At 42.1% G+C, this 27,939-nt stretch overlaps 1 protein-coding gene across 7 annotated transcripts in view; it reads right to left on the bottom strand.

Moving 5' to 3' along the window:
* The window catches only part of LOC111874916 (homeobox protein extradenticle), a 592,846-nt gene that overhangs the window by 42,445 nt on the left and 522,462 nt on the right, over positions 1-27,939 (bottom strand). For 6 of the 7 annotated variants that reach the window (XM_023870785.2, XM_023870786.2, XM_023870788.2 and 3 more), the window contains 3 exons: positions 26,969-27,083; positions 10,106-10,254; positions 9,623-9,667 (listed from right to left, as the gene is read on the bottom strand). In XM_023870785.2, the coding sequence (XP_023726553.1) occupies positions 9,623-9,667; positions 10,106-10,254; positions 26,969-27,083 (309 nt within the window). The remainder of the gene's footprint in view (positions 1-9,622; positions 9,668-10,105; positions 10,255-26,968; positions 27,084-27,939) is intronic. The other variant, XM_023870787.2, reaches the window with a different exon arrangement.

Below are 27,939 nucleotides of genomic sequence, written 5' to 3'. Positions count from 1 at the left end.
GGAAGGATTCAGGAAAACCACAAAATTCGCTCTCAGAATAACCGGTCTTTGGTCTGAGATATGAAATCTAGCTGAGTCAGTAAGGTTATCAGGACACGGGCTGGACAGCTGAGGAATTTGTGTTCAATTTCCAGCGGGGACAAGAAATTTTATCAGCTCCACGCCGTCCATACTGGTTCCAAGGCCCACAAGTTGATAGAATGGGGTAAAGCGGTCAGAGCTGTAACAGACCACTGTCCTCCGTCTTGTGCAGAGGTCAAGAAGAATGTGTGGAGGTATACCACCACTACCCCATACTTCTTCATGGTGTACGGCTTATCTAAACACTACTTCCCGAGACAGGCAAGACTTCTCTGCACTAATGCCGCCATGTTACGGCTATGGGCATTCGTCTTGCTACAGTGTAAATGCTATTCTGGTCGCATCGATTCAGGCGTGGAGGAGAGATGTGAGCGGTGAGACAACAAACAATAAATCCACGCGGAGGCCTGCAGAAGCTCAAGATCGTCAACTGTTTCGGTTCCCTCGCGAACTCAACCATCAGGTTCGCCCTGCAGTATATCAACCGCATGTCTCGGGCCGCCACACAACAAATGCGATTCGGTACAGTAACCCCAGCATAAAAACAGTAACCAACTCTCACTGCACGAAAACAATAGAGCCCGCCTCTGTATCCGAGTCAATATAATCCCAATTAACGACAACAAAATAAAACACCTAAAGACCCTATCATGACTTAAATCACTGTGTATGACTGAAGGCTGATATCTATTATAGGACGTGACGCCGTGTCGTCTGACAGCTGTTTACCGACGTTTCAGAAGAACGTATTTTCTTCATGGAGAGAGTGCGTCCTTACGAAAAGTCACTAAACATCTACCTACACGGCGTCACGTCAGAAGATAGTAATCATCACAGTCGCCACAGTCTGAACCAAATCTCAGAGCTGCAAACCCTATTATTATTATTATTATTATTATTATTATTATTATTATTATGTAGTTTATGAAACGACTAGATCAAAGACTGAGGTTGTATAGCATCGGATGACTCGATAGTGATTAATGAACTGAAAAAATACTGTAACGTGTTTTAGTGACTACATACGGGGTATAGATTGGTGAACAGATTAAAGACAACTTACAGGTCTAACTACAAATAAATGCAAAACTACTGCTGATTTCCACACTACAAATCACGCCACACTAAGTTTTCTCAGTCTACTTTCACTAGTCGTTACTTGGTAACGGCTCCCCACAATGGTTATTCCTCTGCCATGTCTTCACTAGACGTTTTCTGGTAACGAAGGTTAGTAATGGAGGTTATTACGCTTCCGTTGCCAGCTGGTTAACACTCCACAACCGAACTCTCAACTGAACTGTAGCGCTAATTGTGTTCAAGATAACTCCTCGGCGCACAGAAAACACAGCCTCTCTATTGTTGAGGCGTGTTTACCGCGCCGTTGCATAGCAACGGTCGCGGTGCGGACCACATACCGTTCTTCTAAACTTGCGTGAGTGTACGTTGCGGGCGTAACTAAGCAACGCATGTTCCTCTCGCGAGTTGCATAGCAACGATACTACAGGTTACAAAATGAAAGTAACCGGTCGTGGCCTAATTTAAGGCATTATCCCGGCAACCGACGGGAGAGATGAAAGACAACTATGAACCATGTCACGATTGCGTGTCCCAGACGAAATTTCTACCAAGTATTTCCACAAATAACTGTGTCAGTAGGCTTTCCCACAAGAACTAGAAAAGTTGCCAAAAATCAATACAGCGCATGTACAATCGAGTGACCCCTTCAAACGCGGGAATCAAAAGCAGCTGCGAAATTGAGGCTCAAGGGGGGGGGGAGAATTTATGTAATTGCAGGGAAGAAAGTCCTTCTTGAAATGTTGACAGTCGCTCAGCTACTCAAGTAATTACTCGCGTTTTACAGAATCGGAACATTCACAAGAGGCCTTTAAGTTTCGCAAGTCCTAATCGCTGAATGTACCCTGAAGATGGAGGCAACGGGTTCCGTCAATACCCTGGTACCCTTCTACAATGCACGCGGCGTCATGTCATGGGTGTCGTGTATCAGTTTTACAGGCGTGAACTTCTCTTTCCAGTGAAGTATGAAAAATTGCAACGAAACCACAGTGACAATACTCTGTACTGACAGCAGATTTTCTTCCAATGTCGTTCCTGGTGCGAAATAGGTGCGCCTGCAAGGCACCGTTTACGATACCCGCTGAGCGCGCGTGTCGGAGAAGTTGCCGAATGTGAACGGCACGGCACAGGACAAACTGTAATATCCAAACGGTAAACGTACTGCAGGTGCACTAAAGTACACTTTGTACTGCATACATTTACATCTTGTTTTTCCTTTCCGTTTCAGCGTTGGGAATTTGGGTAATGCTTGCTACCATTCACTTCAGAACCTTTTGTCTTCTCGTCTGCTGCCTAAAAACGTAAAAATTAGAATATACGAGGTGGTATGGAATGAATTGATCTGGCTCAGGATAGGGACGAGTGTACAGCTTTTGTGAACACGATAATGAACTTTCGAGTTTCATAAATGCTGAAAGGTCTTGAGTAGCTGCACAACTGGAGGCTTCTCAAGAAGGAGTCATCTCCATGAAGTTAGTTAATTTCCGCGTTGAACAGTATCCGTTTATTAGGGGTCATTCCCGCGTTGAACAATATCCGTTTATTAGAGGTAATTCCACACTGTATCAGATTTCAGGTTCCTTTAGTAGTTTTCTGTGGCGTGTGACGCGTGTAGTTCGGTAGAGAGGCGTCAACGTATCTTCTTAAACCCTGAAAATGTAGGCAGCAGGTTCCTCCGAAACTCTGGCACTTAAACAGCAGATTTCACGCCGTCACATTTCACAAAACTCTAATCTTACGTTGTTTTGTCTCTCTCTCTCTCTCTCTCTCTCTATATATATATATATATATATATATACCAATGAAGAAATGTTCCGATTAAGGCAGGTTTCCGTTTAATTCAGATTATGTTTAGGCAAGTTTTACTGAACCTCTTATAAACATATCTGACTGGAGCACGAAGCGAGATTATGGACGCGTGCAATCTGTTACGTGGCCAACAGACTTGGCTGCATTAAGGGCTCCCCTTACCATACTCGCAATCAGGCACAACACAAAATCCTCAGAATTACTGTGCTTTTGGACTTTGCTGCCCGTCCGATATTCTAAAAACTAGAGGTTTAGGTAAAGCTATCACTGTAACAGGCCGTGGAGGTAGTACGGTTGAGAAACGTCGCGTCTCCACATTTTCTAGACAATCAGCTCACAGATAGCGGTAAGGTTGTCATCCCTATGAGTCAGCCGCCCTTTACCCCCCATGAAGATTCCTGGTACTGATTTCTGTTAGAGGCTGAGTCGACCCCAGGGCAATAGTGAGGCTGGAAGGATTAGGTCTAAAGGGTTCTGACGATGGTGTATAACCCTCACAATTACCGCGCTTCTGGACTTTGTCCATCGTCCTGTATTCTCTGGTTTTTAGAATATCGGACGATGGAGAAGGAAAAGAACTGGAAATTTTGAGTGTTATACACCATCGTCAGAACCCTTTAGAATCTACAACATCAAATACTTACAGAAACTATGGAATAAAGGTTTCAAAAACTCTTCTACGTAAGGATTTTTCAAAGAACCGATTGCTGACGACAGTTTGTTGTTGGCAGATCCATCTACAGGCAGAAACAGTATTATCTGCCATTAGCGCTTGCGCATTTATTCTCACGCAGCACCGTTACTGCATACAGACATTTTCTGACACCTGTATAGAGGATACAATACTTTCTATGTGCCAGTTCTCATCTATATCCTATACCTCAATATCTGTGTATGCAATAATAAATGCTTTTTTCCGTTAATTGAAGGGGGGCTAAGTCAGCTAAAGCGGAAGAAATAAGGAAAAACAAAAAAAAAATCGGCAAAAGAAAATAAAACACGCCGAACACATCAGAAAAGTGAACACACAGGTATATAAAATAGACCACTGAAAATCCCTGGTTTTGTTTCAAGCTTTTACTTCCCTTATGCTCTCCACAACACTGAGAAGCATAGGAACGACTTCTTGGTCTTCTGACTCATCAAAGTACCGTGAGGCTCCTATAGTCGACATCCAGTTTCATAAAAGTCACAGGACACACATACAGAAGAAGAAAAGAGAACTCAATAAATTTCTTCAGTCCATTACATTTTCCCCAACCTTTCTGCTCCTCCCCCTTCCCCACAGTTTTGGCGGTCCGGCCTTAAAAACCTGGCCCCTCACCGTTCGATAGCTTCGGGTTGTGCGATGGGGTCAGGCTTCCACGCCGGCAGGTAAGATGGCAAGCATTGGAATGGCTCCATTTCGCACTGACGGCCATTCAGGGGCCAACTCCTCACTCGCGTCCTCTCTCAAGAGAGTTACTTGTGCGCTTGAGACAGGGATGCGAACTACATTCTCATTTCCCGCCCCCAAGCCCTTCATCCCTCGCCGTGCCTGTGTGAAGAGAAGTTTGTGCGTGATCGCAATAGATATTTAAAATAAACAGGAGAAATGAGGGACAAAGTAACTAAATGAAGATTAAGTCCACGGAGCAGAGCCCTTTAGGAGCCAATACTCGCTCCGCTAGCTCAAGAAATATTCTGACTTGTAGTCGGGAAGTATCCGCTTCGAAACTCGGCCCGAACACCGGTTATCACGACTAAGGTTTTCCTCAGCCCATCCGAGGCTAATACCCAGACAGTACCTTAAACTGTATTACCACCTTTCCAATTATTTAAAAGCTGAGTCACTATGCTATAGAGTTCGATTCCCGATGAGGTCATTGGATTTTTCAGTTGACCCAACCCTTACAGCTGCAATATGGCCCTAGGATCGGCTCAGTCTCTAATAGAATTAAGTACCAAGAATCTTCCTGGGTGGGTGGGTAAAAGGCGGTCGACGCGTAAGGCTGACAACCTCACCATCTGTGAGCCAACGGTCTACAAAATGTGGGAGCCTCGACGTCTCACAACCCGATGGACCTCCAAGGCATAGCGTTACCTGTTTTACCGTTTACCTTTACCTAATAGATACGTATGGAACCCAAGGTTTGTCACATTGCCACAGAACGGCGCCACTGGACTCTATCCTTAGCATGAAAATAAGAGAGCCTGTCCCTCAAAAACCTATTTGCCTCTTCTGACCTAAAGATTCGGGTAGAAGTCTTTACCAAAGCAAACTGGCATCACAGTCATAGACTTGAGGACCTCAACCATTAAGATACAGTTATCCTACCATCTACTCCTAGGTCTCGGAAGTAGTCTACTTTCTTCAAGTTTTCCAATTAAAACTTTGTATGCAATTCTCATGTTTCCTCCAGGCGTCTCATGTCAGTCCCATCTCGGATGTAAGGCGTGGATGTACGGGCTCCACCCCCGTCAATGTTTCAATTTTCTGCCTGAATACAGCGATAGAACTGACCATCGAAACAAAATTTTTGTTCCAAAGAAAATATTCGGTCGAGAATTACACGGATGTCTGATCTCTTATACAAGCTTCCATGCTTACCCTGCTTTCTCCCGTATTCGTTTCCCGCCATACATGCTATCGAATGACACATTGAGGCCGAAGTTGAACGCCATCTCCCACGAATAACATTCACAAATATACAACCATAGAGAGTCTCCTTTATATAGCAGAGTGTACTACTACCAAAATAGACCGCCCCTGTGGTCTAGTGGTCAGAGTTCCTGGCTACAGATCCTGAGGTCCGGACTCGATTCCCGGCGCTACCACATTTTATGAGAAGTAGTGGGCCTAGAACGAGGTCCACTCAGCCTCATGAGGATAACTGAGGAGCTATTTCAAAGGAAATAGCGGCTCCGGTCTATAAAACCGAAATTAACAGCCATAAGGATTCGCTGCGCTGACCGCGCGACACCCTCTATCCACTAAAGTTGGCACTAACTTCACCGACAAGCGGCGTTTGCTCGGTCGGTATAGTTTGCTTGCGGAATAAAACCACGGAGTTTGTTTGTTTGTACAACCAAAATATAGTCAATACTCTCGCAACGGAAATGATAACTTAAAACAAAAGACTTCTCGCTCGTTCGTTCGCGACTTCTTACATAATTGCAATCTGCAGACGATCGGCAATTGGTTGCTATGGAAACCTGAAATTGCGTGATTTCAGAGCTTTCACCTCACCGTTACAGTACTTTCTAACAATGACATGAAAGAAAATGTAGACCTCTCTGGTGATCAGAGCAATATGAGATGAAGTATCACCATCGCCCATCACCAGTAAGTAAAACTTTTTCGGTTCTAAATATATTTTCCTGTGTAGATTCTGTGTGTCTCTCAAGGGTAGTTATGAGCAGTTCTACTTCTGGGATATATAACGCCGTGCAGTCACTGAAAACCAATTAAAGTTTCGAGTAACATTCTGCCTCCATTTTCAGGGTCGAAGAGTAACCCCACGCAAGCTCTACTTGCCACCGGCTTCATGAACATTTTTGTTTTGTGTATTCTCCGACCATGAAGAAGGACGTGGTATATTCTCCTGAAACGGTGGTTGATTTTCAACGGACTACACGGCGATTATATCCCGGAAGAAGTGACTCTTCTGAATAATACGAGCAAAACTGAAACGAACGTAAAATTTCGTTGCCGGTGCTGAACGAGGTAATATGAACTGAAGGTACAAAGCGTATAAGAAGCCTAAGGAGGAATTCTCAGAAGCTTCAGACGGGAAAGACCCAATTCCCTGAAGAAACAGAATGGAGCCTGAACGCAGAAAACCGATAGGAAACGGCGCTAGACCCCAAAGAATGGGGCGCAGAGGGGGAGGGAGAGAGTAAAGACAAAAGGAGGGAGAGGGATACTGAAAAAGGAGAGAGTGGACTGACGCTTTCTGTCTTGGCCAGGCGCTGTATCATATTTACTGCACCCCCCACAAAACGGTGGAACTTGACCAGGGAAAGGAGCGACCAACGTGGTGCCAACAGCTCTCAGTTCAATGGCGGAGTAAGGTCCGTCTCTTTGACTGCAGCACCCATTGACCTGCATTTGGAAGTCTCGACTTCGAATTCCGGCACCAAGCACCAGTTCTCAAAACAAGAGCAGATACAGTGGCTAACTGGTTACGTAAATTAATTGGTTGACAATCGAGTTGATTACTAAGTCAGTTAATGATTAATAACTGGTTAAATTCGAAGGTGCTTTAATAATTTTCTTTTACTTTACAAAGTATATATTACCGTCCCATCCCGTATCTAAAAAGAAGCAGAAGAAACATACATTTTCTAGACAATCGGCTCATGGACAACCTCACCGCCATCTGTGAACTGATAGTCTAGAGAAAATGTGAGAGCCTCGACGTCTCACAACCCTATGGGCCTCCACGGTCTGTTACAGAGATAGCTTCGCCTTTACTTTTATTTGTTGCAAAATGAAGATGTAACAACTGAATGTTTGGCTCCATTCGTTTGTATCAGTTGTACCAACTACACACGGAATTCTTCTAACAATTGGTGGGAAGATGATGAATTGGCAGTGAGTGAAATGGAAGGAATCAGCTATAGCACCGATTAGGCCGCGACAAACCTCAAACTGATAGCCAAATGCAATACTTTATTAAAATCAACAAAATTCAATCCTGTGGTGAAAACTTTATGACCACGACACAGTTCAGCCCCCTGCATATATAAAACACTTCGTGTTGTTGCAATTTACAGACTGACACCCCTCATGTTTCTCAAGTAAAGGGAGCCTGGAGTGAATGCTTTTCCCATCGAGGCATTGTGAGGGGTGGGTAATCACTGTACCGTAATCCAATGGTAATCCCTGATATTAAGTTCTGTTGCCCCCGCAGTAGACTGAGGCACGTCTCACATGTTTGCTATGCATTTTAGGTGCCTCATTAAAAACATGCGCAATGCCGTCCTCAAGGGAATCCAACTCTCTCAGAGGAAAATGGCAATGGCAACGTGGGGAAACGGAGTCTGTGGTGTTGGACACAGTACCCCTGGGGTGCATGCGTTCTTAAACAGGTCACAACCAGCAGAAGAAACCTGGAGTCAGCAAAGCACCATTTCCACCCAATGAATTCTCATAGAACAATTTTACAGCATGGTACCATAAACCTGAAACCCTTAACGACACACTCCCATGATGTCATCTGCTATTATGCTTGTCTACACACTCGGATTTTATTTATACTTATTAATTTCATCCTCATAAATGCCATATAGAATCTATAATATTTGTATATTTCTTTTCAGTTTTCAATTAGCATAATAAGGACATAATTATACCATACTGCAGTTTATATTTGTCATTCTTAGACAAAATATAGAATGTCTTTACGATTATATGCTGCTAAAACCAGACAAACAGGATACCTTTATATGCCTGCTTCTATTTGACTTTAAACTTCCAGTCCATGAAATTTCCAGTACATAGGATCGTGTTCAGACAATAACCTACACTACTGTAAACTATACAGATTCATAAATTAATCATTTGGTTTTTCAGACTTGTGGATATATTGTATAAATTCAGAGGCCACTCATAGTGATATTATTCAAGTCGATCCTGTATTTGTAAGAAGTGCTTCGACTGATAACACAACTTTCTGCATTTTAAAACAAAATGGAAATACAAAGCTGATCATCATCTTATGACAAATCATTTCTCAGTTAATATTAAAAAAAAGAAAACATTTCAGAACGTGCAGATCATGATTCGTTAACATTAAAATTAATAAAACAAATCAAGAAGTTTACAATTTGGTTAACTAAAGTGGAATCAATTGAATTAACTATCAGAGATAATTTAAGAAAAAGAAACAGATTCATGTATGAATGGGCCTAACAGTACACTCATTAATCGCAATATGCAATCAAATAAGAACACAAAGATCAGCATGCATCAACTGAACGCTTTAGTACAAGCAGACTGACAGCATGCCGCTCAGGGAGACAAACATTCTCTTGGACCTTGTTCATCAGACAAAACTAATATGTTCACATCCCCTGCACCGTATATGATGATCCCATTTTCAGTCAAAATCCCTATCTGGCAGAAAAATGAATTACTTAAGCACAGGAATTTAAGGTACTTTCTTACTCTAATGAACAAGTCCAGTCAAAGTCCTGATCAAGGCTGTGCACTGCGCACATAAAGAAAAGTAATTAGTAACATTTATTTGCATGTATATTTATATTTGTATCTGACAAACAGTGTAAGTGTGACAGGTCCATTATATGCATATAGCAATAACATAAACATTTCCTTATTCATCAACTTCTGAGTTTTAACTTCTAGACGCAAGAAATGCAATATTATGCCACTCCCATGTAAAGTGCTCAGAATACAATTAAAGGCAAAGTGTAGATCTGAGGTTTATGAATGGGCAATGCTGTTTGAGAAATAATAAAGAGATATAACTGAGACACCTGATGAAGAACACTACAGAAATGTGATCATCTCTTACTTTCATCCACGGATGTTCAAAACTGATGGAACACATTTCAGGCCTCTTTCTGTTTGCAGTGGACAGCCTTAATGTGAGGGTGCTGTTAGGTTGATGGAAGCACATCTAAAACTACTCATCAGTTAAGAGTATTCGCTCACCTGGTGCATGGGGTCATATCCCATACTGCTGTCTGTGTACGGGGGCTGCAAAACACAGAAAGCACAGTGTTAAAGTCACAAAACACATTGATGCAGTGGAAGCACTTTGCATTTACAGTCAGAACAATGTTTAACCTAAGAGAGGTTTTGTGTAGCTTTCCACAGTGTCACCAGGAAAATGCTGGGATAGTGCCTTAAATTAGGCCATGGCCACTTCCTTCCACATTATTTTCAATCCATCATTCACTATCATTCAATCATTTGACACTAAACAGTCTTGAGTTCATGACAGCACATGGGGGAAGTAGGTCCTAAAATCCTGGTAACCGCTTACTGGGCCTACACAGCGTCACGTCTAACCTTGATAATCACTGTCACAAAATCCACGAATTTCATATAGAATGTAAAGGTTGTATCTTAGCAAATGAACTCAGGAAACTCAACGGACTGATCGATAAAAGTGAGGCTGTGACGCAATCTTACCTGAGAACCTGACATAGAAGAATTGTAGTCACCCCCATTCATATTCATATTATACCCCATACTGTCTTGTGGTCCACCTGGGGGCGCAGGTGACATCATTGGGGTCGGTGTCCCCTGAGAAGCAGGGCCCATGCTGTACGGCGATGCCCCTGCTCAAATGAAAGGAAATAAAACGTGTTAGGAAAAATAGAAATTTCAAGAACATATGGGGAACATTATAATTCAAGTATTTAAATTTTTTTAATGTTCTATATACACGTTTACATAAACCACGATGATAACAAGCTCAGGAAGACATCTGTTACTATGGAATGTAATGGCAGCACTGGTGAATCCTGGTCTTGAAGCCAGGTCATGTGGAAATGCAACTGCAGGGCCTGGCTATGCCACTACAACTGGGTTGTGATCCCTTGTATCAGTGCTGAACAGTGTCCACCTCGATATAGCACTGGAAAACAGTGACGTCAGCTCATAGTCGGGTCACTGCTGTCAGTCTCGAAACTGCACTGGTTGGCTGGTACGTGTTGCCAGTTTTATTGTTAACATGCCAGCGCTGTTCCACTACCACAAAGTTCCTGGCTACATTAACTTAGGATCTGGCAACAGTGCTTCCTTCAGAAACTGCTGTTGTATCACAGGCATGTGGAGCCAGGGCTAATCGCAACAAAACTATAACAACATACCCCGCATATTCTTTCGCCTTGATCATGACAACGCCATGTTAGGAAGAATGTGCTTCCTCCATCTTCAGGAACCTTCAAGAAGGACCAGATAGCAGGGCATCCTATCGCATAAGACACAGCAGCCGCCTTGAAAACCTCAAATCGCGACACATACTTTGTTTTCCCATTTCGTGCTCTGCAGGCTGTTCACTTCATGATTATTGCTTCTTTCTTATTCATTTGACTACGCAACCAGTTACCCAGAATAAGATACAATGAACTGATAAACACATTACTGAAAGGAGATGATATAGTAAGATTTATCAAGTCACAGAATAAAAAGATGGGGACATGTCGAAAGAATGGAAGATAATGCAATGCCACAGAGATTGTTAAAAGGAAGGCTATATTACAAAAGAAGAAAAGGAAGACCCAGGATGAGAAGGCTAGACGATGTTGAGAACGACTTGAAGAAGATGAAGGTGAAAGGATGGATAGAGAAGATGAGGAATAGAGAGCAGTGGAGACTGGTTGTAGAGGAGACCAAGGCTCACCCAGGGCTGTAACGCCGAGCGGTAGGTAGGTATCTGTTACCCGGATTATATAGCATCGAATGGTAGAATGAATAATGAATTGAAATGGATCTGGAAGGCTGCAATCGTGGTCAAATCAAGTCACTATCCTGTTAATTACCTGGCAGGGCGGGAACAAGAAAACTAGGACAAATCTCTGCTTGGATAAGTACGTGTCTTAGCCCAGATTCGAAGCACGCACCTCCAAAATGCAAGTCTGGAGCGTCATCTCAGCGTCAAACCGGCCGATGTATGGGTCTAATTATTGTCAGAAGAAGAGCAAGGAAAATGAAGACTATGCATTTTTGAAAATAGGAATTGAAGAGCGGAACTCTTGTACAGATGATCGACGAGTGGGGTGAGAGGGTTAGGAATTGGAAAACCGTCTTTAGAAACAAAAACAGAGAGAAGAAGAGGTATTCGGTATGGCCCTCTAAGGACAGACATTGGAATCCGGCCTCAAGCTCTGTGCTTATACTGAAAGGCAGGCCCGCGCTCCCCAAGCCCATTCAGACTGTCAAGACCAATGTAACGGGCTTGTGATATATTAACTCCATTTCGTTGCGCGCCTTCCTCCTCCTCCTCCTCCTCCTCAGCTGGCTGGCGAGCCTTACAACCAAACTCCACGTCTCCGTACACTCCAACTCAAAACCCACGCTTCAACTACCCTCCTTCTTCGCCCCNCCCCCAGCTCAAGAATATATAATTCAAAACACAACAATCCTTTTTGGATAATGGAGAAGTACGGGGTCAACTCACAGCAGTTGCCCTCAGTTCCTACACTAAATTTGTCAAAAAACTGCCTTACTTTACAGTATCAATTCAAAATAATATACTTGCAAGAAATCGGGGAGTAGGAAAACAGTGAAACAACCTGTGGCCCCAGGGTGCCGGTACGCGGCGCCCAGAGAGCGTTCGTTGCCACGTGCATTACGTCAGATCTGTTTCTCGCGACGGTGACCAGGATGTTTCGGGGAGAGACGCTACCTAGGTCCGTCTGAAGGTGCACAGCAACTATCAGTGCTCATTCATAAACTGTGAGGATGGAGGCAGAAAGTTTCACCGAAATCAAACTTCTAACAGGCTTCGTCATAGCGAGAAATATTAATATTTATTATGTGAATCTGGGAGGTGACAGGTTCGAATCTCGGCAGAGACAATGACTATACTGACTGAGTGGTTTTGTGGTCTTTCTCACTCCCTACAGAAAAATGTCGGAATTACCTCGAACAGGCCAAGACCGATTTTTCCAATTCCTCATTCACTGATCAACCCATCATTCGGCGATATACGGTCTGAGATATTGAGAGAGTCGTTAAATAAACAAGAAATAGTTATGTAAGAGTTGAGGCTTTCACGGCGGTGACTATGAAGAAAGCAGTCTACTGGGATTTGGCACCGTGTATATGTGGTGTTAACCGACGTTTCGGAGGAACGTATCGCCTCCATCTTCAGGGTAGAAGAAAAAATATAAGAAATCTGCAAGCGACGAGACTGCTTTTACCGGTTCTCACGGTCTCGTCGCTTGCAGATTTCTTATATTTTTTCTTCTACCCTGAAGATGGAGGCGATACGTTCCTCCGAAACTTCGGTTAACACCACATATACACGGTGCCAAATCCCAGAAGACTGCTTTCTTCAAGAAATAGATACACGGCGTCGCAATCCAAAAATGACACTTTTAGCCAGAAACGTGTGAACCTTAAATCTACCACAACTTAGAATGCAAAAAGCGCCGTGGCAAGACTGCAACCTTCAATTATCCAGGAAGTAATGCATTCAGCCGCCATGTTTTGGCTGTGGCTGTATCTCTGTACACAGCCGAACCCCGGTACAAGTCTGATAGATGTATTTTCGGTCCTTTCCTTTCTTCCTTCCTCACCCACTTCCCTTCCTACGCCCTCCTTCCTCAATTCCCGAGATTAAAAATACACCGAATGATTTCTGCGACAAAAATAAAACGGAAAGAATAGGGGAGCGGAGGAAGAGAAAGGAAGAAGCAGAAACTCATATAAAGAAGTTTTTCTCAAAACTTCCCATCAAGTTCCCTTTTTTTTCTTTCTTTCCCTGAGAACGTGAAGGAGGAAATGTCAGGGAGGCGAAGAGTATGCGAGAGAGGGTGGAGAGATAAGAGGTCTGGCGACGGAAAGGCCAATAGTAAATGAAGGTTAAAAAAGAAATCTGAAGAGGGGGACATAAAGAAGAGGCAGCGTTATTCGCGTTATGTGCGTTTCCGTTATCGCTAGGGCATCTTTCGTTAATGATATAATTGTACCGCACAGCAACCACACTCTTCCCGCATTCTGGCTGTCGCTACTCCTTCCGTGGGCAACCCAAGGGCACATATCGATATCTCGAAGGTGAGTCAAGCGTTATCTGAAAGTAATGATTACACAGTGCAATATATTTTCACTTTTGTTTCGACAACACGTAACGAAATTATTGGGGGCACCACGAAACGTCACGTCAAAGCGGTATAAAACAAACTCCGTGGTTTTAATCCGCAAGCGAATTATAACGACCGAAGGACCGCCGCTAGTTAGCGAAGTTAGTGCCACCTTTAGCGGAGAGAGGGTGTCGCGTGGTCAGCGCAACGAATCCCCACGGTCGTTAATTTCGGTTTTCTAGACCGAAGCCGTGATTTCCTTGAAACAGCTCCTCAATCATCCTCACGAGGCAGAGTGGACCCCGTTCCATACCCACTATTTCTCAGAAAATCTGGTACCACCGGGAGTCGAACCCGCGACCTCTGGTCCTGTAGCCAAGAACTCTGACCACTAGACCACAGAGGCGGTGGTTCAAGCGGTTCGCCCTACAGCATTCGCGATGGAAGAAAACATTTTAAAATGCGTCTAATAAAAGGTAAAGTTGTTCCTTTGCTTAACTAATTAAGCATCACGCCATGAAGGCAGAGGGGGGAATGGACGTATAGATCACATTTTCTTGACCTCGGCGCTAGATGGAGGTGAGTGGTCAGCTTCACGCCCCTGTCGCTTTACTCAAGAGGAAAGAGCCCCCGGTACCCATTGGATAGGAGGCTGGGTAGGCCCCAGCGCCGGTCTGAACGTGGAGAAGAAAAAATTCTTGACCCTAACGGGACTCGAACTCAGGCCCCTCAGTCGTCCAGCCCGTACCCAGTCCTAAAATACGCCTAATATTCAATATTAATACCTGGTATAGTTCATTTTTTCTTCAATTTTGCTTTTTGTTTTTAGCACATGGTGAAGGGAAGATCCCTGATTCATCTCCATCTAGTGCCAAGAACAGGAAAGTATGGAGCTTTCCACCATACGTCTTCATGCCATGGTGCTTAGTTAAGTCCAGGGACAACTCTGCGCTTACCTTATTCCACGCGACAATGTTTTCGCCGTCATCGGTAATCTCTTTTCCCCACCACTGTTCTCAGGCCCATTGCTTAACCCCCCCCCCTTCATTAACCAGCACAGCTAGGGAGGGCACATTCGAGTTGTGTGTGCTCCTTAGCTTTATTACTCATAGAAATCCTGATATTTCATTACCCACATTTTTGTGAGGACCACAATCGCAAGGGTTCAGCTGAAAAAAGAAAACAAATCTCTGGTCGTGATACTCAAGGGGCTTGGCGCAAACACGAGCTGGCGGTAAACCACCAGTCGTAGACTAACTCTGACCTTTTCATCAATGGCAGATCACAGACGCCGCGCGGTCTGACCCATGAATTGTCTTCGCCCGCTCAAACGCTGGGACCGTGGATACGAATCCAACTCGAGGCATGAATTTATTATTATTATTATTATTATTATTATTATTAGAGGGGGTGGGTTTGCCCATGCACTTAGACCAGTTATTGGTCCACTGTGCGTCCCCTTTTAATTTCTACTGTCGCCATACCCTACCGGTACTGGTGCGTGCTATCAGCCCCGTTCAGCCAACGAGGTCAGCCGTCGGTACCTGATATTTCCCCCCTCTACCAGAGGCATTGGAACCTACTTGGGCGGGAAATTGTTGCTTAATTTTGCTCAGAGGTCTCCTAGAGACATTAGGATCTTTTACGTGCCGTAAATCTACGACACGGGACCCACGGCTTAAAGTCCCTCACAGAGGACCTGTTCCCAGAATTTTTCCGCCCTTAAAAATTCCACGTCCTCCGCCGGGTTTGAACCCGCGTACCTTGAGTCATGAGGTGGGAAACTTGAGGCATGAACGTCTGTGTTGCCTTGCGACGGGCTGATCCCCCGTCCAAGGAGTCCTACCGACTGTGTATAAGATTAAGAAACTGAAAAAGAAAACGGACAAGGTCCAACAAAGGGCTGTAGAGCCATAGACATATAGATTTCATCAATGACATGCTTAGAAACATTAGTGGTCTTATGTACGTGGTGCTATCAAAAAGTTCCCGAAATTAGAATTTTGCGAGCGAATGGTTATGCGTACATCGAAATACCGCTAGGCGTCTCCCCACACACCCTTCATGAATCAGTGCGGCAAGCGGCGTCGAGTTGAGTGGTTGGGTTTATTGTTGGTGAACGTATTTCCATTGTTGTGTTTCCATGAGTTAGCGGTTTTGCGATGGCTGACCTGAGGGAGCAGCATGTCTGTATAAAGTTGTGTTTTAAACTTGGGAAACCCGCTGCGGAAACGCACCAAATGTTGAAGCAAGGTTTTGGTGACAAAAGTTTAAGCCAGACACAAACTTACGACTGGTATAAGAGTTTTAAAAATGGCCGAAAATCGACTGATGATGACGATCGTTGAGGACGGCCGTCAACTGGCACCGCACCAGAAAATGTCGCGAACGTTAGGGATCTGAAAGCGGCCTCCGTAGTCTAGAGGTAACGTTCCCACCTCATGACTCGTGGTACGCAGGTTCAAACCCGGCGGAGGTCGTCGAATTTTTAAGGGCGGAAAAATTCAGGGAACAAGTCCTCCGGGAGGGACTTTAAGCCGTGTGTCCCGTATCGTAGCTTTACGGCATGTAAAAGAACCTCGTATCTCCAAAGGAGGTCACTGAGCCAAATTCAAGGACGTTTCCCGCCCAACAAGTAGTCTCTAACACCTCTGATAGATGGGGAAGCATTATAAATACCGCCAAGCTAGTGGAGGCCGAACTCGTTGGCTCGGTCGGGACTGATGGTACGCACCAATATCGGTAGGACATAGAGACTTGTAGAATATCATAGAGGGAAGCACAATGGACCAATACTGGTCTAAGTGCATGGGGAAACCCACCCTCTCCAATAACTAACAATAACTAACTAGGGATCTGATTCTGCAAGATCGTAGACTGACCATCCAAGACCTCTGTAACACCTTGGGACTAAGTTATGGTACATGTCAATGAATTCTGTCAGAGGAACTGAACATGAGGACTGCGGCGAAGTTTGTGCCACGACTGCTGCAAAATAAACAGAAGCAGCATTGCTTGGAAGTCTGCAGGGAACTTCAGCAACAGCTTCAAGAGGATCCAGACTTTCCTCCGAAGGTTGTCACTGGTGATGAAAGTTGTGTTTATGGCTACGACCCTGAAAGTGAGCAGCAATCATCGCAATGGAAGAGCCCTTCTTCATCTCGGCCAAAAAAAAAATCGACAAGTCAAAAGCGACATTAAGTCCATGTTGATCTGTTTTTTTTTATATTGACGGGATTGTTCATAAGGAGTTCGTCCCTCCTGGTCAGACAGTCAATAAAAAGTTCTATCGCAATGTTCTAAGGCGTTTGAGGGAGGACATGAGGAGAAAACGTTCAGAGAATTGGCGCACGAACAACTGGGAACTCCACCATGACAATGCACGACCACATACAGCTTACATTGTGCAGGAATTTTTGGCTAAAAACAAGATGGCAGTTGTTCCCCACCCACCGTACTCGCGAGACTTAGCTCCATGCGACTTCTTTCTCTTCCCCAAGATGAAAATCAAGTTGAAGGGGCGAAGATTTGATACAGTTGAGGAAATTCAAGCGGATACGCACTAAACACCCTAACAAAGAAAGACTTCCAGGATGCATTTGAAAAGTGGCAGAAACGCTGGGATCGGTGTATGCGCTCCCAAGGGGACTACTTTGAAGGTGATAGTGCACAATAAGATCTAGGTAAGAAGTAATAGTTTTTATTAATATATTTCGGGAACTTTTGGATTGCACCAAATACATGGCAAGGATGTGCATTAAGATAGTAAGGGATAGAAATTGGTGGGGGTGGGGGGGTTAACTGCGCAAGAAATGATAACTTTTGTGGCTCTCCACACGAATGTTCCAGTAGTAGGTATACTGAGTTAACGAGAACGTCACACGGACACTTTGACCTCTATGGTCATCGTGTCAATCAATGACGTCATGGCCGCTGAGACCAAGTTTTAGGTACTGAATATTTTGAGACAAATAAAACAGCCTTTTGGGAACTAGAACACAAATGTTATATAAGGCCTATATATAACGCAAAGCGCGGCCGGCGCGTAAGGCTGACAACCTTACCGCCATCTTTGAGCCGATTGTCTAGATAATGTGGGACCCTCAACGTCTCACAACCCTATGGGCCTTCACGGTCTTCTTACATGGATAGCTTTACTTTCTTATATATAATGTAAATAGGTACAGGGTTGTGAGACGTCGAGGCTTCCACATTTTCTCTGGAGAGTCGGCTCGCAGATGGCGGTGAGGCTGTCAGCCGTACGCGCCGGCCGCCATTTACCTCCAGGAAGATTCCTGGTACTCATTTCCGTTAGAGGGTGAGTCGACCCTACGGCCATAGTGCGGCTTGAAGGATTAGATAAATTATAAAAAACACCTCATCGGGACTCGAACCAGCGACCTTCCGGGGGCACACCCCTCGGCACTCACTGGACAGGAATGTGGTGGAACCAGAACCGTCTTGGATGCTATGATGATCAAAAAAATCTTCGCCATCGCCGGGAATCGAACCCTGATATTCTGGTCATCCAGCCTGTAGTTTAGAAAATTTTCTAACTTACCCGACTGTAAAGAGACGGGGAAATTGATATGGACAAGACATGAAGATGGAATATGCAGTATCGGTTTGGAAGCATCAAGACATGTGGGAGCCCTAGGGGAGGGACAAGAGGCTCTCAGAATTGATATTTGAGTGTGTGCGTAATGTGAAGTGAATTCAACTGGCACAGGCGCGATTCTGTACACACAGCAAAGAACATGCGACTTAAAAAGTATGTACGTACGTCTTCCTGAGTAGCAGTAATGTGTACAGTCTTGACAGCTATAAGGTCAAAGAAGTATATATAACAAAATTTAACCACACTTAAGCGATTTACTTGAACCATTACGATTAATTAACAGTTATACAAGGCTCTGCTTCTGTGTGATTATATAACTTCGATCAGACTATCAGATTCTCAAAAAGGAATTAATGAGCTACTAAAAAGAGATAAAACTAACTTCCTCAGTCCACAAACCAGACAAGTGGTGGGTAGAGATGAAGCCTCAAACTTAAACACTGTGGATGTTATAATGTGCTGCCTGCTAAGGGTATTGCATTAATCGGAGGTGGTTATAAGTGTATATAAGTGAGTAGAGAGCAACAATAGAATCATAATTAGCATGGAAGACTAGAATAAATTCAGAGAAATACTTGCTCCAATATCGCTTCATCTACCACAAAACTTACACGAAGTTACCTGAGATCGAACCCAAGACTTTATAATGAGAAGTGACTGCTTAACCACCCGAGATATTGCAGAGGTCTATACACAAATAAAACCATATGAAAATACCTGTCTGAATGGCTTGTTATCTCATGTATTTAGTTCGGCATGTACATTTTTAATGAAGGTGGTAATGATAGGTCTCTCTGCAAAGTGCAGCACAACGCAACTTACAGAATCATAATTAAACGAGACAGAAACAAGCAGTATAATTACCAGCAGAAATCTCAGTGCCAGCCATACATCATGATTTACGGATGGCTAATACCGAGTTCCTGCTATTAAAAACAGTGTTTAAATAACATGGTTATCAAACTTTATAATATAAATTAGAGCTTTCGCTTGATACAAATAAATTAGCCTGTTGTTTTAATGACAGCTAGAATTATGACTTATTATTTCTTACCCAGTTTTCATGGTAGTTAAGAACGTAAACGGTACAGACAATTATTACTGGAATTAAATGAATATCAAACTGCAGTGGTTAGTTCTGAATGCTTAGTATAACTTAAATATTATCTGGGCTATAGCCATTTTGTGATAACTGTGAAATCGGCACAGATAACAACATCGTTTACTTATTGGACAACAGATGCAGTTGCACACAGAAGTTCTGTGACAGACTTTCAAGGCAGGCTCATCTGAATTCTGAATGGACAAAATCACGCAACAAGATGGGTTAATGAATATGAAACAAAAATACTTATTTGGTTGAGTGCGGGCAATGATTCTAATATTTGATGAATAAATGTCCAGTTTATAATGGGATCAGCATGATTTGAATTTGGAAGGTTCTGGCTTTGAACACTGATCTGAGACCAGGCCTTCTTGAGATTTCCTGCGATTTTCTACAGTTCAGCAAATGTCTTGATTTAACCATATTAATATTAAAAATGTGCCTTAAATAATCATTATGAAATCTCCTTCTTGTAGTGCACAGTCACTGAAAGGTCATGAACAGTTCAGTTTACAAGATGCATGATGATGAGATGTTCTTTTCACTATTCTCTGCAAACACCTGGCAAGTTTATGCCAGAGGAGGCAATGCTTCTATGCAAGACATTTTGTGCATGACACTGAAAGGGTTAGATTATCACAGGTCAGATAACTGATGTGTCATCCATTGCTATGAACATATTTCACTTCCAAATCATATCATTTTATCAATCAGAAACTTTTTAATAAAATCAATTATTAAATAATAACAAAACAGTATTTTGGGGGAAGGGGGGAGTATGTGTCAATGATATATTTAAATGGTCAGCAATCAGATATTGGGTAGCCATAACATGACCTGCAGGAAGGGTGAGGGGTATGTGCGGTTGATTGCAGGGTAGTGACCACCTGTCAACTGTCAAATTGTCAACACATCTGCAGACCACAGGCAGCATGGAATTGTCACACCCGAGTTACCGGTAAGTTCACCCCCTCCCTTTTCTCCCCCATGGTGCGAACAGGGGCAACCTGCAGTTGACACAGCACAGACACATTGTGACCACGGCACATGGTAACCCCCCTCCCCACAATTCAAAAACAAAACACACATACCATGATTCCTGCCTGCATCTGTGTATCACGTAAGCCACACATATACCAGCTTTTTTATATACCTTGACCACTTTCAACACCAGTGATTGAAATGTTTTAGTCACATTTCCACAGCCTGACAAAATCACTGCCTGCCAGAGCACGGTGGCCAACTATGGCAAAAAAAAAAAGAGGAAGGGCCCGAGAAATAAGCAGGACTGTACTATTTAAATATTTGCATATGAAATGTATGAAATGAATGCCTAATGATGCCATGCCTGGCCATGAGTAGCTTTTATCTCCAAAATGGTTCAACAAATTTCAATGAAATTTGGTAACTAGGGGACCTACATTAGAAACTGTACAGCACAAGTTTTGTAGAAGTCACACATTTTAACTTTTCAAAAATTATGCAAGCAACTTATCATGACAAAAACTGGTATATAAAATTAAGCAGAGATCTGAACAGAGTATATAGGACAAAAAACTATCACCACTATCATGAATAGTATACATAGATAAACTAGCTTTCTACACACCAGACCCATGTACATCCTCAGCAAATATGAGTACTTAACCCAACCCATTCCACAACTTACACACTTTGACACTGAAGACGGAGACTGAATATTTGTCTGAAACGCTACTATCTACCTACAAGATTACACGGTGGCACAGCCTGGAAGTTCATAACGTGGAATGCAACTTCTGCTCTTAGTATGGCTCACTCATTCGCAAGACCATCCCTCCTTTGTAACTGGGTTTTTGGACTTTTTCCATTGTCCAGAATTCTAGATAATAGAGGACACCTAGAGTCTCCTCTATTACACAGAATTCTGGACAATGGGCACAGTATAAAAAAACAGTAATTATGTGTCATCCACCATCCTCAGAACCCTTTAGATTCCACCCCTCTTCCATTTGTTTAAAACAGGCTGTACTGAAATTATGATAATCTAAGGATTACATATTTCTGCTGACTACTTTTCTCTTACATATTGCTGTGGTGCTGCATAGGCTCTCTGCATTAAATGGAAGCTAAATAATGAAACAATAGTAAGCACAGATGTTGTTCCCATTATAAAATCGGTCATGATCACACAGTAATCAGAAAGGAGTGACTGTCAAAGAGAAAAGGGATAACTGTCTGTGAAAGACTACTATGTGGTTATGATTAAACAAATCCTTGTCTCCAGCCACATATTTAAGATGGCTACATCAGACCATGACATTTAATCTCTCCAGCATGAAGTTCATTTACTTGTACAATTCCTACTTTACAGAGAACAAACTGTGTCTCCATTACAAGAACCTCGTTCATGTTGTTTTCGGAAACAGTCTTTCTTTATTCTCAGAATCATATGAATCTCATAAATATACTGTAGGCAAAATGCAGATTTTTTAAATGTTAAATCATTTACTACATCAAAGGCTTAAAGAATGCAATCCACATCAGAACAGGAAACCTGCATATAACATCAATAACGAATTTTATTCAATGAGAACAAAGCATAATCATTGTTTTCATCATTTATTGATCTATTCTGAGAAGTACTGGATGTTATAAAAATGGATGTTGTTTACTGAAAGAAAAGGGGACTATACAGTGACCTGCTTTATTAATATATCTCTGAACAATGCACAAGATAACTTCTTGTCAAGTCACAAACAGAGCTCTGCGTTCAAAGAATCAATACTGTTTCAAACAGCGTATTACTAATGGAAATTTGCATGTGTCTGTGGATCAAGTCCAGTTGAGTTGTGGATTGAAAATGCCAATAACAGAAGTGAAACATTTAAAACTGACCAGTCTAAGCTATATATAGGCTATATAAACTGCAAATAAATTCCAACAAAGCCTCCTCAATAACTTCACTGTTCATCCCAATATTTTCACTTAGTATGTGAAATCTGTGTTGCTTTTCATTTGTCTGTTCTAAAGTTATATACAACACTGGACAGTCTGCCTAATTAACAAGAGATTTTTCTAGTATGACAGCGTCAGTTGTTACTACAGAGTGTGAATATACAGTTTATTTGATGGAACTGATGGAGTTTTACCCTTATTAGACACGAGAAATATCTGATATGAAGCTGTTGCCTATTAAAAACACTCAGGTTTTTATAGATTTGAAAAAAAAAAAGAGTTCGAAGCCTTGAAAAAAAAGTGTTTGAAGCCAAGCATATACGAGGTGTCATTCCATTTGTCATCCTGCATATTTCATCTCTCAACTACTGAACGGGCTTTTATAAAATTTCATATTGAAGACCTACAACAAAAACTGTCAGAATAATGGCATTCTAAAGTACACCTGTAGCTATATGTACAAACTGCTCCAGCATTCACGAACTATACATGTTGCGTAGTGAAAATATCTGGGGCACGCGGTGGTGTAGTTGGTTAAGGGGCTATGCTACAAGCCAGAAGGTCGCGGATTCAAGTCCTGATGAGGTCACTGCATTTTTTTTTAAACTGATCTAATTTTTCAATCCACACTATGGCCCTGGGGTCGACTCAGCCTCTAACAGAAATGAGGACCAGGAATTAATAAATAATTCTCCTGGGGAGTAGAGAGCGGCCAGCAGGTAGGGCTGACAACCTTAAAGCCATCTTTCAGCAAACTGTCTAGATAATGTGGGACCCTCAACGTCTCACAACCCTATGGGCCTTCAGAGCCTGTTACAGGGATAGCTTTAATTTTACTTTTTACTTTAATAGAGAAAATATCTGTGCTTCATATGCATCTTAGAATAAACATCATTAACCAGATGGTCCTTTTAATATAAACCCAGTGTTTCCTGTGAGGTAGGAACTATCATTTAGATGTTAATTTCTTCAGTTTAGATAATCTGTGGTAATGACTCTCACTGTTTACAATATTACATTTAAGCATCCTGTTGCACTCCATACGATAAATGATATGATACAAATTCTGTCCCAAGTGCAAACAATATATTATGTGTCCTTGATCTTGTTCACCTACACTACATGTTTCGGCCTCACACGGCCATCATCAGGTGTATAATACTCACGTCGCTGTCACACTGCACTCAGCCCAAAATTTAACATTTAAAACGCTTTCCTTGTTATTATCAACATCTACTTCGTTTATATCTGTCTGGATGTAGATTATTTTACACACGTTAATTTTGACGTACCTGTAGTAGCACTATAAAATCTTTAGTTCTAATTTTAAAATCCTTTAAAATTTTTTCTCTAATTTTAAATTTAAAATTGTTAGGGTTACTCGCCCTATGTCTAAAGTGCTGCAGCGGCTAGTTCTTGTTTCCACACTGTAGAGGTGTTATCCTGTGTAGTCTTCCTGTGTGTGTGCCGCTGTTATTCTTTACTACGTGTGTGACTGTATTAATTTATGAACAGGATAAGCGGTTCGAATCTCGAAAAAAAATGAAGAAGCAATGAAACAGAAAGATGGAGAATGTAGAATAAGTAAATGAACAATAAAAATTGTTTATTTATGATTTATTAATAAATGCTCTCCGTAACTAAGACTAATAATTGGCCACGCCATAGCTCAAGCGGTTAGTCACCGGCTTCCCACCACGGCGGCCCGAGTTCGATCCCGGGTCTGGTCAAGTGGGATTTGTGGTGGACAAAGTGGCGCTGGGGTGGGTTTTCTCCGAGTACTTCGGTTTCCCCTGCCAGTCTTCATTCCACCAAATTTTCCATCATCATAATCACCTGGGGCAGGTATAATAGACCAATCAGTGGCCGCTGTGCCGAGTGGACCCGGTTGGACTCCACCCCCCACTAAGACTAATAATCCGTGAATAAAGGATCATAAATGATATGGAAAAAGAGGCTGGGCTAATTTAAGGTAGTATTCCTACATCTGAATGCAGGGACTGAAAAAAACGAACGTGAAAAATCTCGGCCAAAATGATGCCATTTCCAGGCTGAGAGTCGATCTTGGGACTTCTGCACATGAAGCTGGAGAGCTAATCATTCGACTGCCATGTTGAGAACACAGGGCAAAAACAAAACTGAGGAGGAGGAAGGGTTTATATTTCGAACTTCTGCAACTGCCTTCTGTTATCATACTTGTATATCCATATTCCAAGTTTTCTCTACAGGTAAAGAAATCAGTTCATGTGGATTCTAAAGGGTTCTGACGATGGAGTATAACACTCAGAATTTCTTTCTAATGGATCCAATTCAGTAGGTGTCTTCCCCCACCCCACCCGAGGACGGAAACAGATACAGTTTCTGAAATGTCTTGTTTTCTATTTTCTAGAATACTGGTAGGCGGAAAAAGACCAAAAACCCAGTAACTCTGAATTCTGTTCCTGTTTTTAATTAAGCGCCAAAATAAGAAATAATGGAGGTATAGCTCCATACATTCTTAAAGTTATCTCTGAATGGAGGAGAGTGGTCAGCTTCATGCTATGTCCAAATTATCCCTTGGAAAAGAGATGCAGCATCCACTGGACAGGAGGCTGGATGAGGGCGAGAGATGGCTTGGATTCAGCTGAGAAAAATGAATTGCTGCCTTGTTACAAATGAAATACCGCTGCCCATCTAGCGGCCAGTTTCCGTATTAACTGAGCTACCCTGACTCCACAAGTTGTGCAGTATGCCCGTAATCTACTTGCCCCACAGCAGTTACTTTGCTTTTATGAATGATAAATCTACATCCAGTTTTTAAATAGACTTATATTCATATATTCACAATGCATATCAATATTCAACATCACTGTCCACACTGGGAAAGGAACAAGAAAGAATATTCTTCGTCAACGTGAGTGAGGATATCTTTCTATGGTGTTTAAGCCACTTTATGACTATAAGAACACTCCATTAAGTGGATATCTCAGAAATCCATTACACTTATTTCCTGAATTAATCTAAACTGAGTTTGGTAATGAGATACAACTACCCCAGCTTCCCCTGGTGCCATACCTCTCTTCACTTTAAATGCTGACAGGGGTGTGTTTACATGGCCACTGTAGCTACAGCGCAGAGATGTGGCACTCCTTGGGAATCCCCCTCTTCCCTGCTCCTGTCAATGTAGCAACAAATCAATGTGTACCGCACCCCTTACAATTCCATTAGTTAGATAACTGTGAGGTTTGTATACTGACATATACATCTGAATAATGGGGTTTAACAACTGAACATCTAAACCAGTTAAAATCAATATATATGAGCAGCTTATCAGCAAGAGAGAAGACTGGGTTGAAATAATAAGACAAATTTTTAGAGGTTAAACACGAATAGGCAAATCACTTTTTTATTTGCCAATTTTGAAAAGTTTACAGCAATCTTATTAAAATCACATGCCAACTGACAGAAATAAATTTATATTTCATAAAATAAGAATTGTTTTTAAAATTAATAAAAATAGGATTGTCTACCTGATCTTATCATGTCCATCTGTATGAAAAACTACAGGTTTACAGACTTTCAGTGGGGCTGTTCTTCTGAAACATGGGCACTCAAAAATTTCAGAGATGAGGATAATACTAAAACTGATGCTAGAGAAATGGGTTAAGTCATAAATGGAGTACGAAGATGCAGCACTCCCAACATTTGGAAGAACATTCTGTATCACGATGTACCCTCTTATATTTATAATAGTTCTGGAATTGTGACTACATGAAATAAACTCGTTGGGTTAGCAGTGCTGAACATTTTTGTTTGACTGTCAGAAATTTGAAACATTAGCTATAAAGTTTTCGCATAGAAGAATACGAACGTAATAAAACCCCCAGTCCTGTAAATAATTTAGGTGTGATAACGCGTAACAACTTTCTTAAATAACCTCCACAAAATTAGATGATTTTGACTAAAAAGAATACACTGACCACAGAAATGATGGGCAAAAAGTTGTATGACACCCACCACATCTCAGTTATCTCATTTTTTTCTATGTAGGACAAGTTTATGCACATGTTGTTTATTATGCAATCTGAAATAATTACGTTAAACAGAACATTAATTTCTCTTATCAATGCAAAATTATAACATCTTTAGGGAAAATTGAAAAAATGCACCCATTTGGGTCGAAATTCAATATGGAAAACTGTGACATGATGGTACATTGTTGAATCCAGAGATTGTGAATCAGTCTACCAGAATTAATTATGACATCATTTCTCTTCTATGTTACCATAATCTGGCTAACAATTGTTAAGATGACTAAACTGAAGACGGTTAGATGCACATCCAATGTAACTTATTTTGTCAGTGGCAGTGAACCTTTCTGTTTTACCACCAAGAAGGAAGAAACAAAATGAATCCCGCAACGCAACAAGAAAATGGTGTGATCAACACGCACAGAAGGAAGAGCCAAATCTGCAGATAATTTGTTCACAACACGAAACTTGCTTCCCAAAAAGTCCGTCAGATGGTGCCACTGTTGCAAGGCACCCCAATGTCAGCATATCACGTGACAAAGAACTATGGCACCCCATATTTGGAACCCCTACCTTGTTTACCGTTCCTACCTGCTGCCTTCTTTGCTGCATACAGATTCGCTTCTTCTTGCGCCTTTCCTATGTTCTTCTTGTATCGTATCCGCTTGTTTCCAAACCAATTTGACACCTGAAACACATGCAGATGTGTGGTTCTAAGCATCTGTGCCGCTCTCTATAACTAGCATTACATAACAGGGCCTGCTGAGTAGGCATTGTTTGGAATTCTGCTCTGTGGCTCTGTAAGGAATTTAATGCAGATCCACCAACTTGATCCAGGTGATGCACATGCTACTAGTGGGAAGAAAGAATTATTCACCATTAATACAGTAAGCTTCATACACAGTAACAACAGCTGACGAGCACATGCTTAATAGAGTTCTTCACCATAGCCCACGAGATGCTGATAATCCTTCCCCCAAAATTACCATAGCTCATGAGATGCTGCTAATCTCTCCCCTACATTACCATAGCTCATGAGATGCTGATAACCCTTCCCCTAAATTACCATAGCCCACGAGATGTTGCTAATTCTACCTCTACATTACTATAGCTCACGAGATGCTTACAATCCTTCCCTAAATTACCAAAGACCATGAGATGCTGATAATCCTTCCACTAAATTACCATAGCTCATGAGATGCTGATAATCCTTCCCCTACATTACTCTAAGTCACAAACGACACATACATCTTCTTTTCACTGTGCCTGATAAGAAGGACTGCTTCCTCTCATTAATTCCATACAGCAGACACCATTTCCTTCAGGCCTTTCGGGCAAACATTCATTGAAGTTGTATATTTAGTTATTCATGGGGAATAAATGTGCTGAAATCCTCTTGCCATGTCAATGTTCAGTTAAAAGAAATCATTTCAGTGATCTCTTCTATCTCCATTGTCAGGGTTGATGTGGTGAATAATGGTATGCCGCCAATATGTCATTATGACACAACGCTGTGTACCTATTATAAGCAATGTATGGCTGTG

Source organism: Cryptotermes secundus, unplaced genomic scaffold (assembly GCF_002891405.2).
Source record: "Cryptotermes secundus unplaced genomic scaffold, Csec_1.0 scaffold595, whole genome shotgun sequence".
Classification (NCBI taxonomy): domain Eukaryota; kingdom Metazoa; phylum Arthropoda; class Insecta; order Blattodea; family Kalotermitidae; genus Cryptotermes; species Cryptotermes secundus.
The sequence above is the reverse complement of the archived record's forward strand: the minus strand, read 5'-3'. Positions and strand labels throughout refer to the sequence as shown.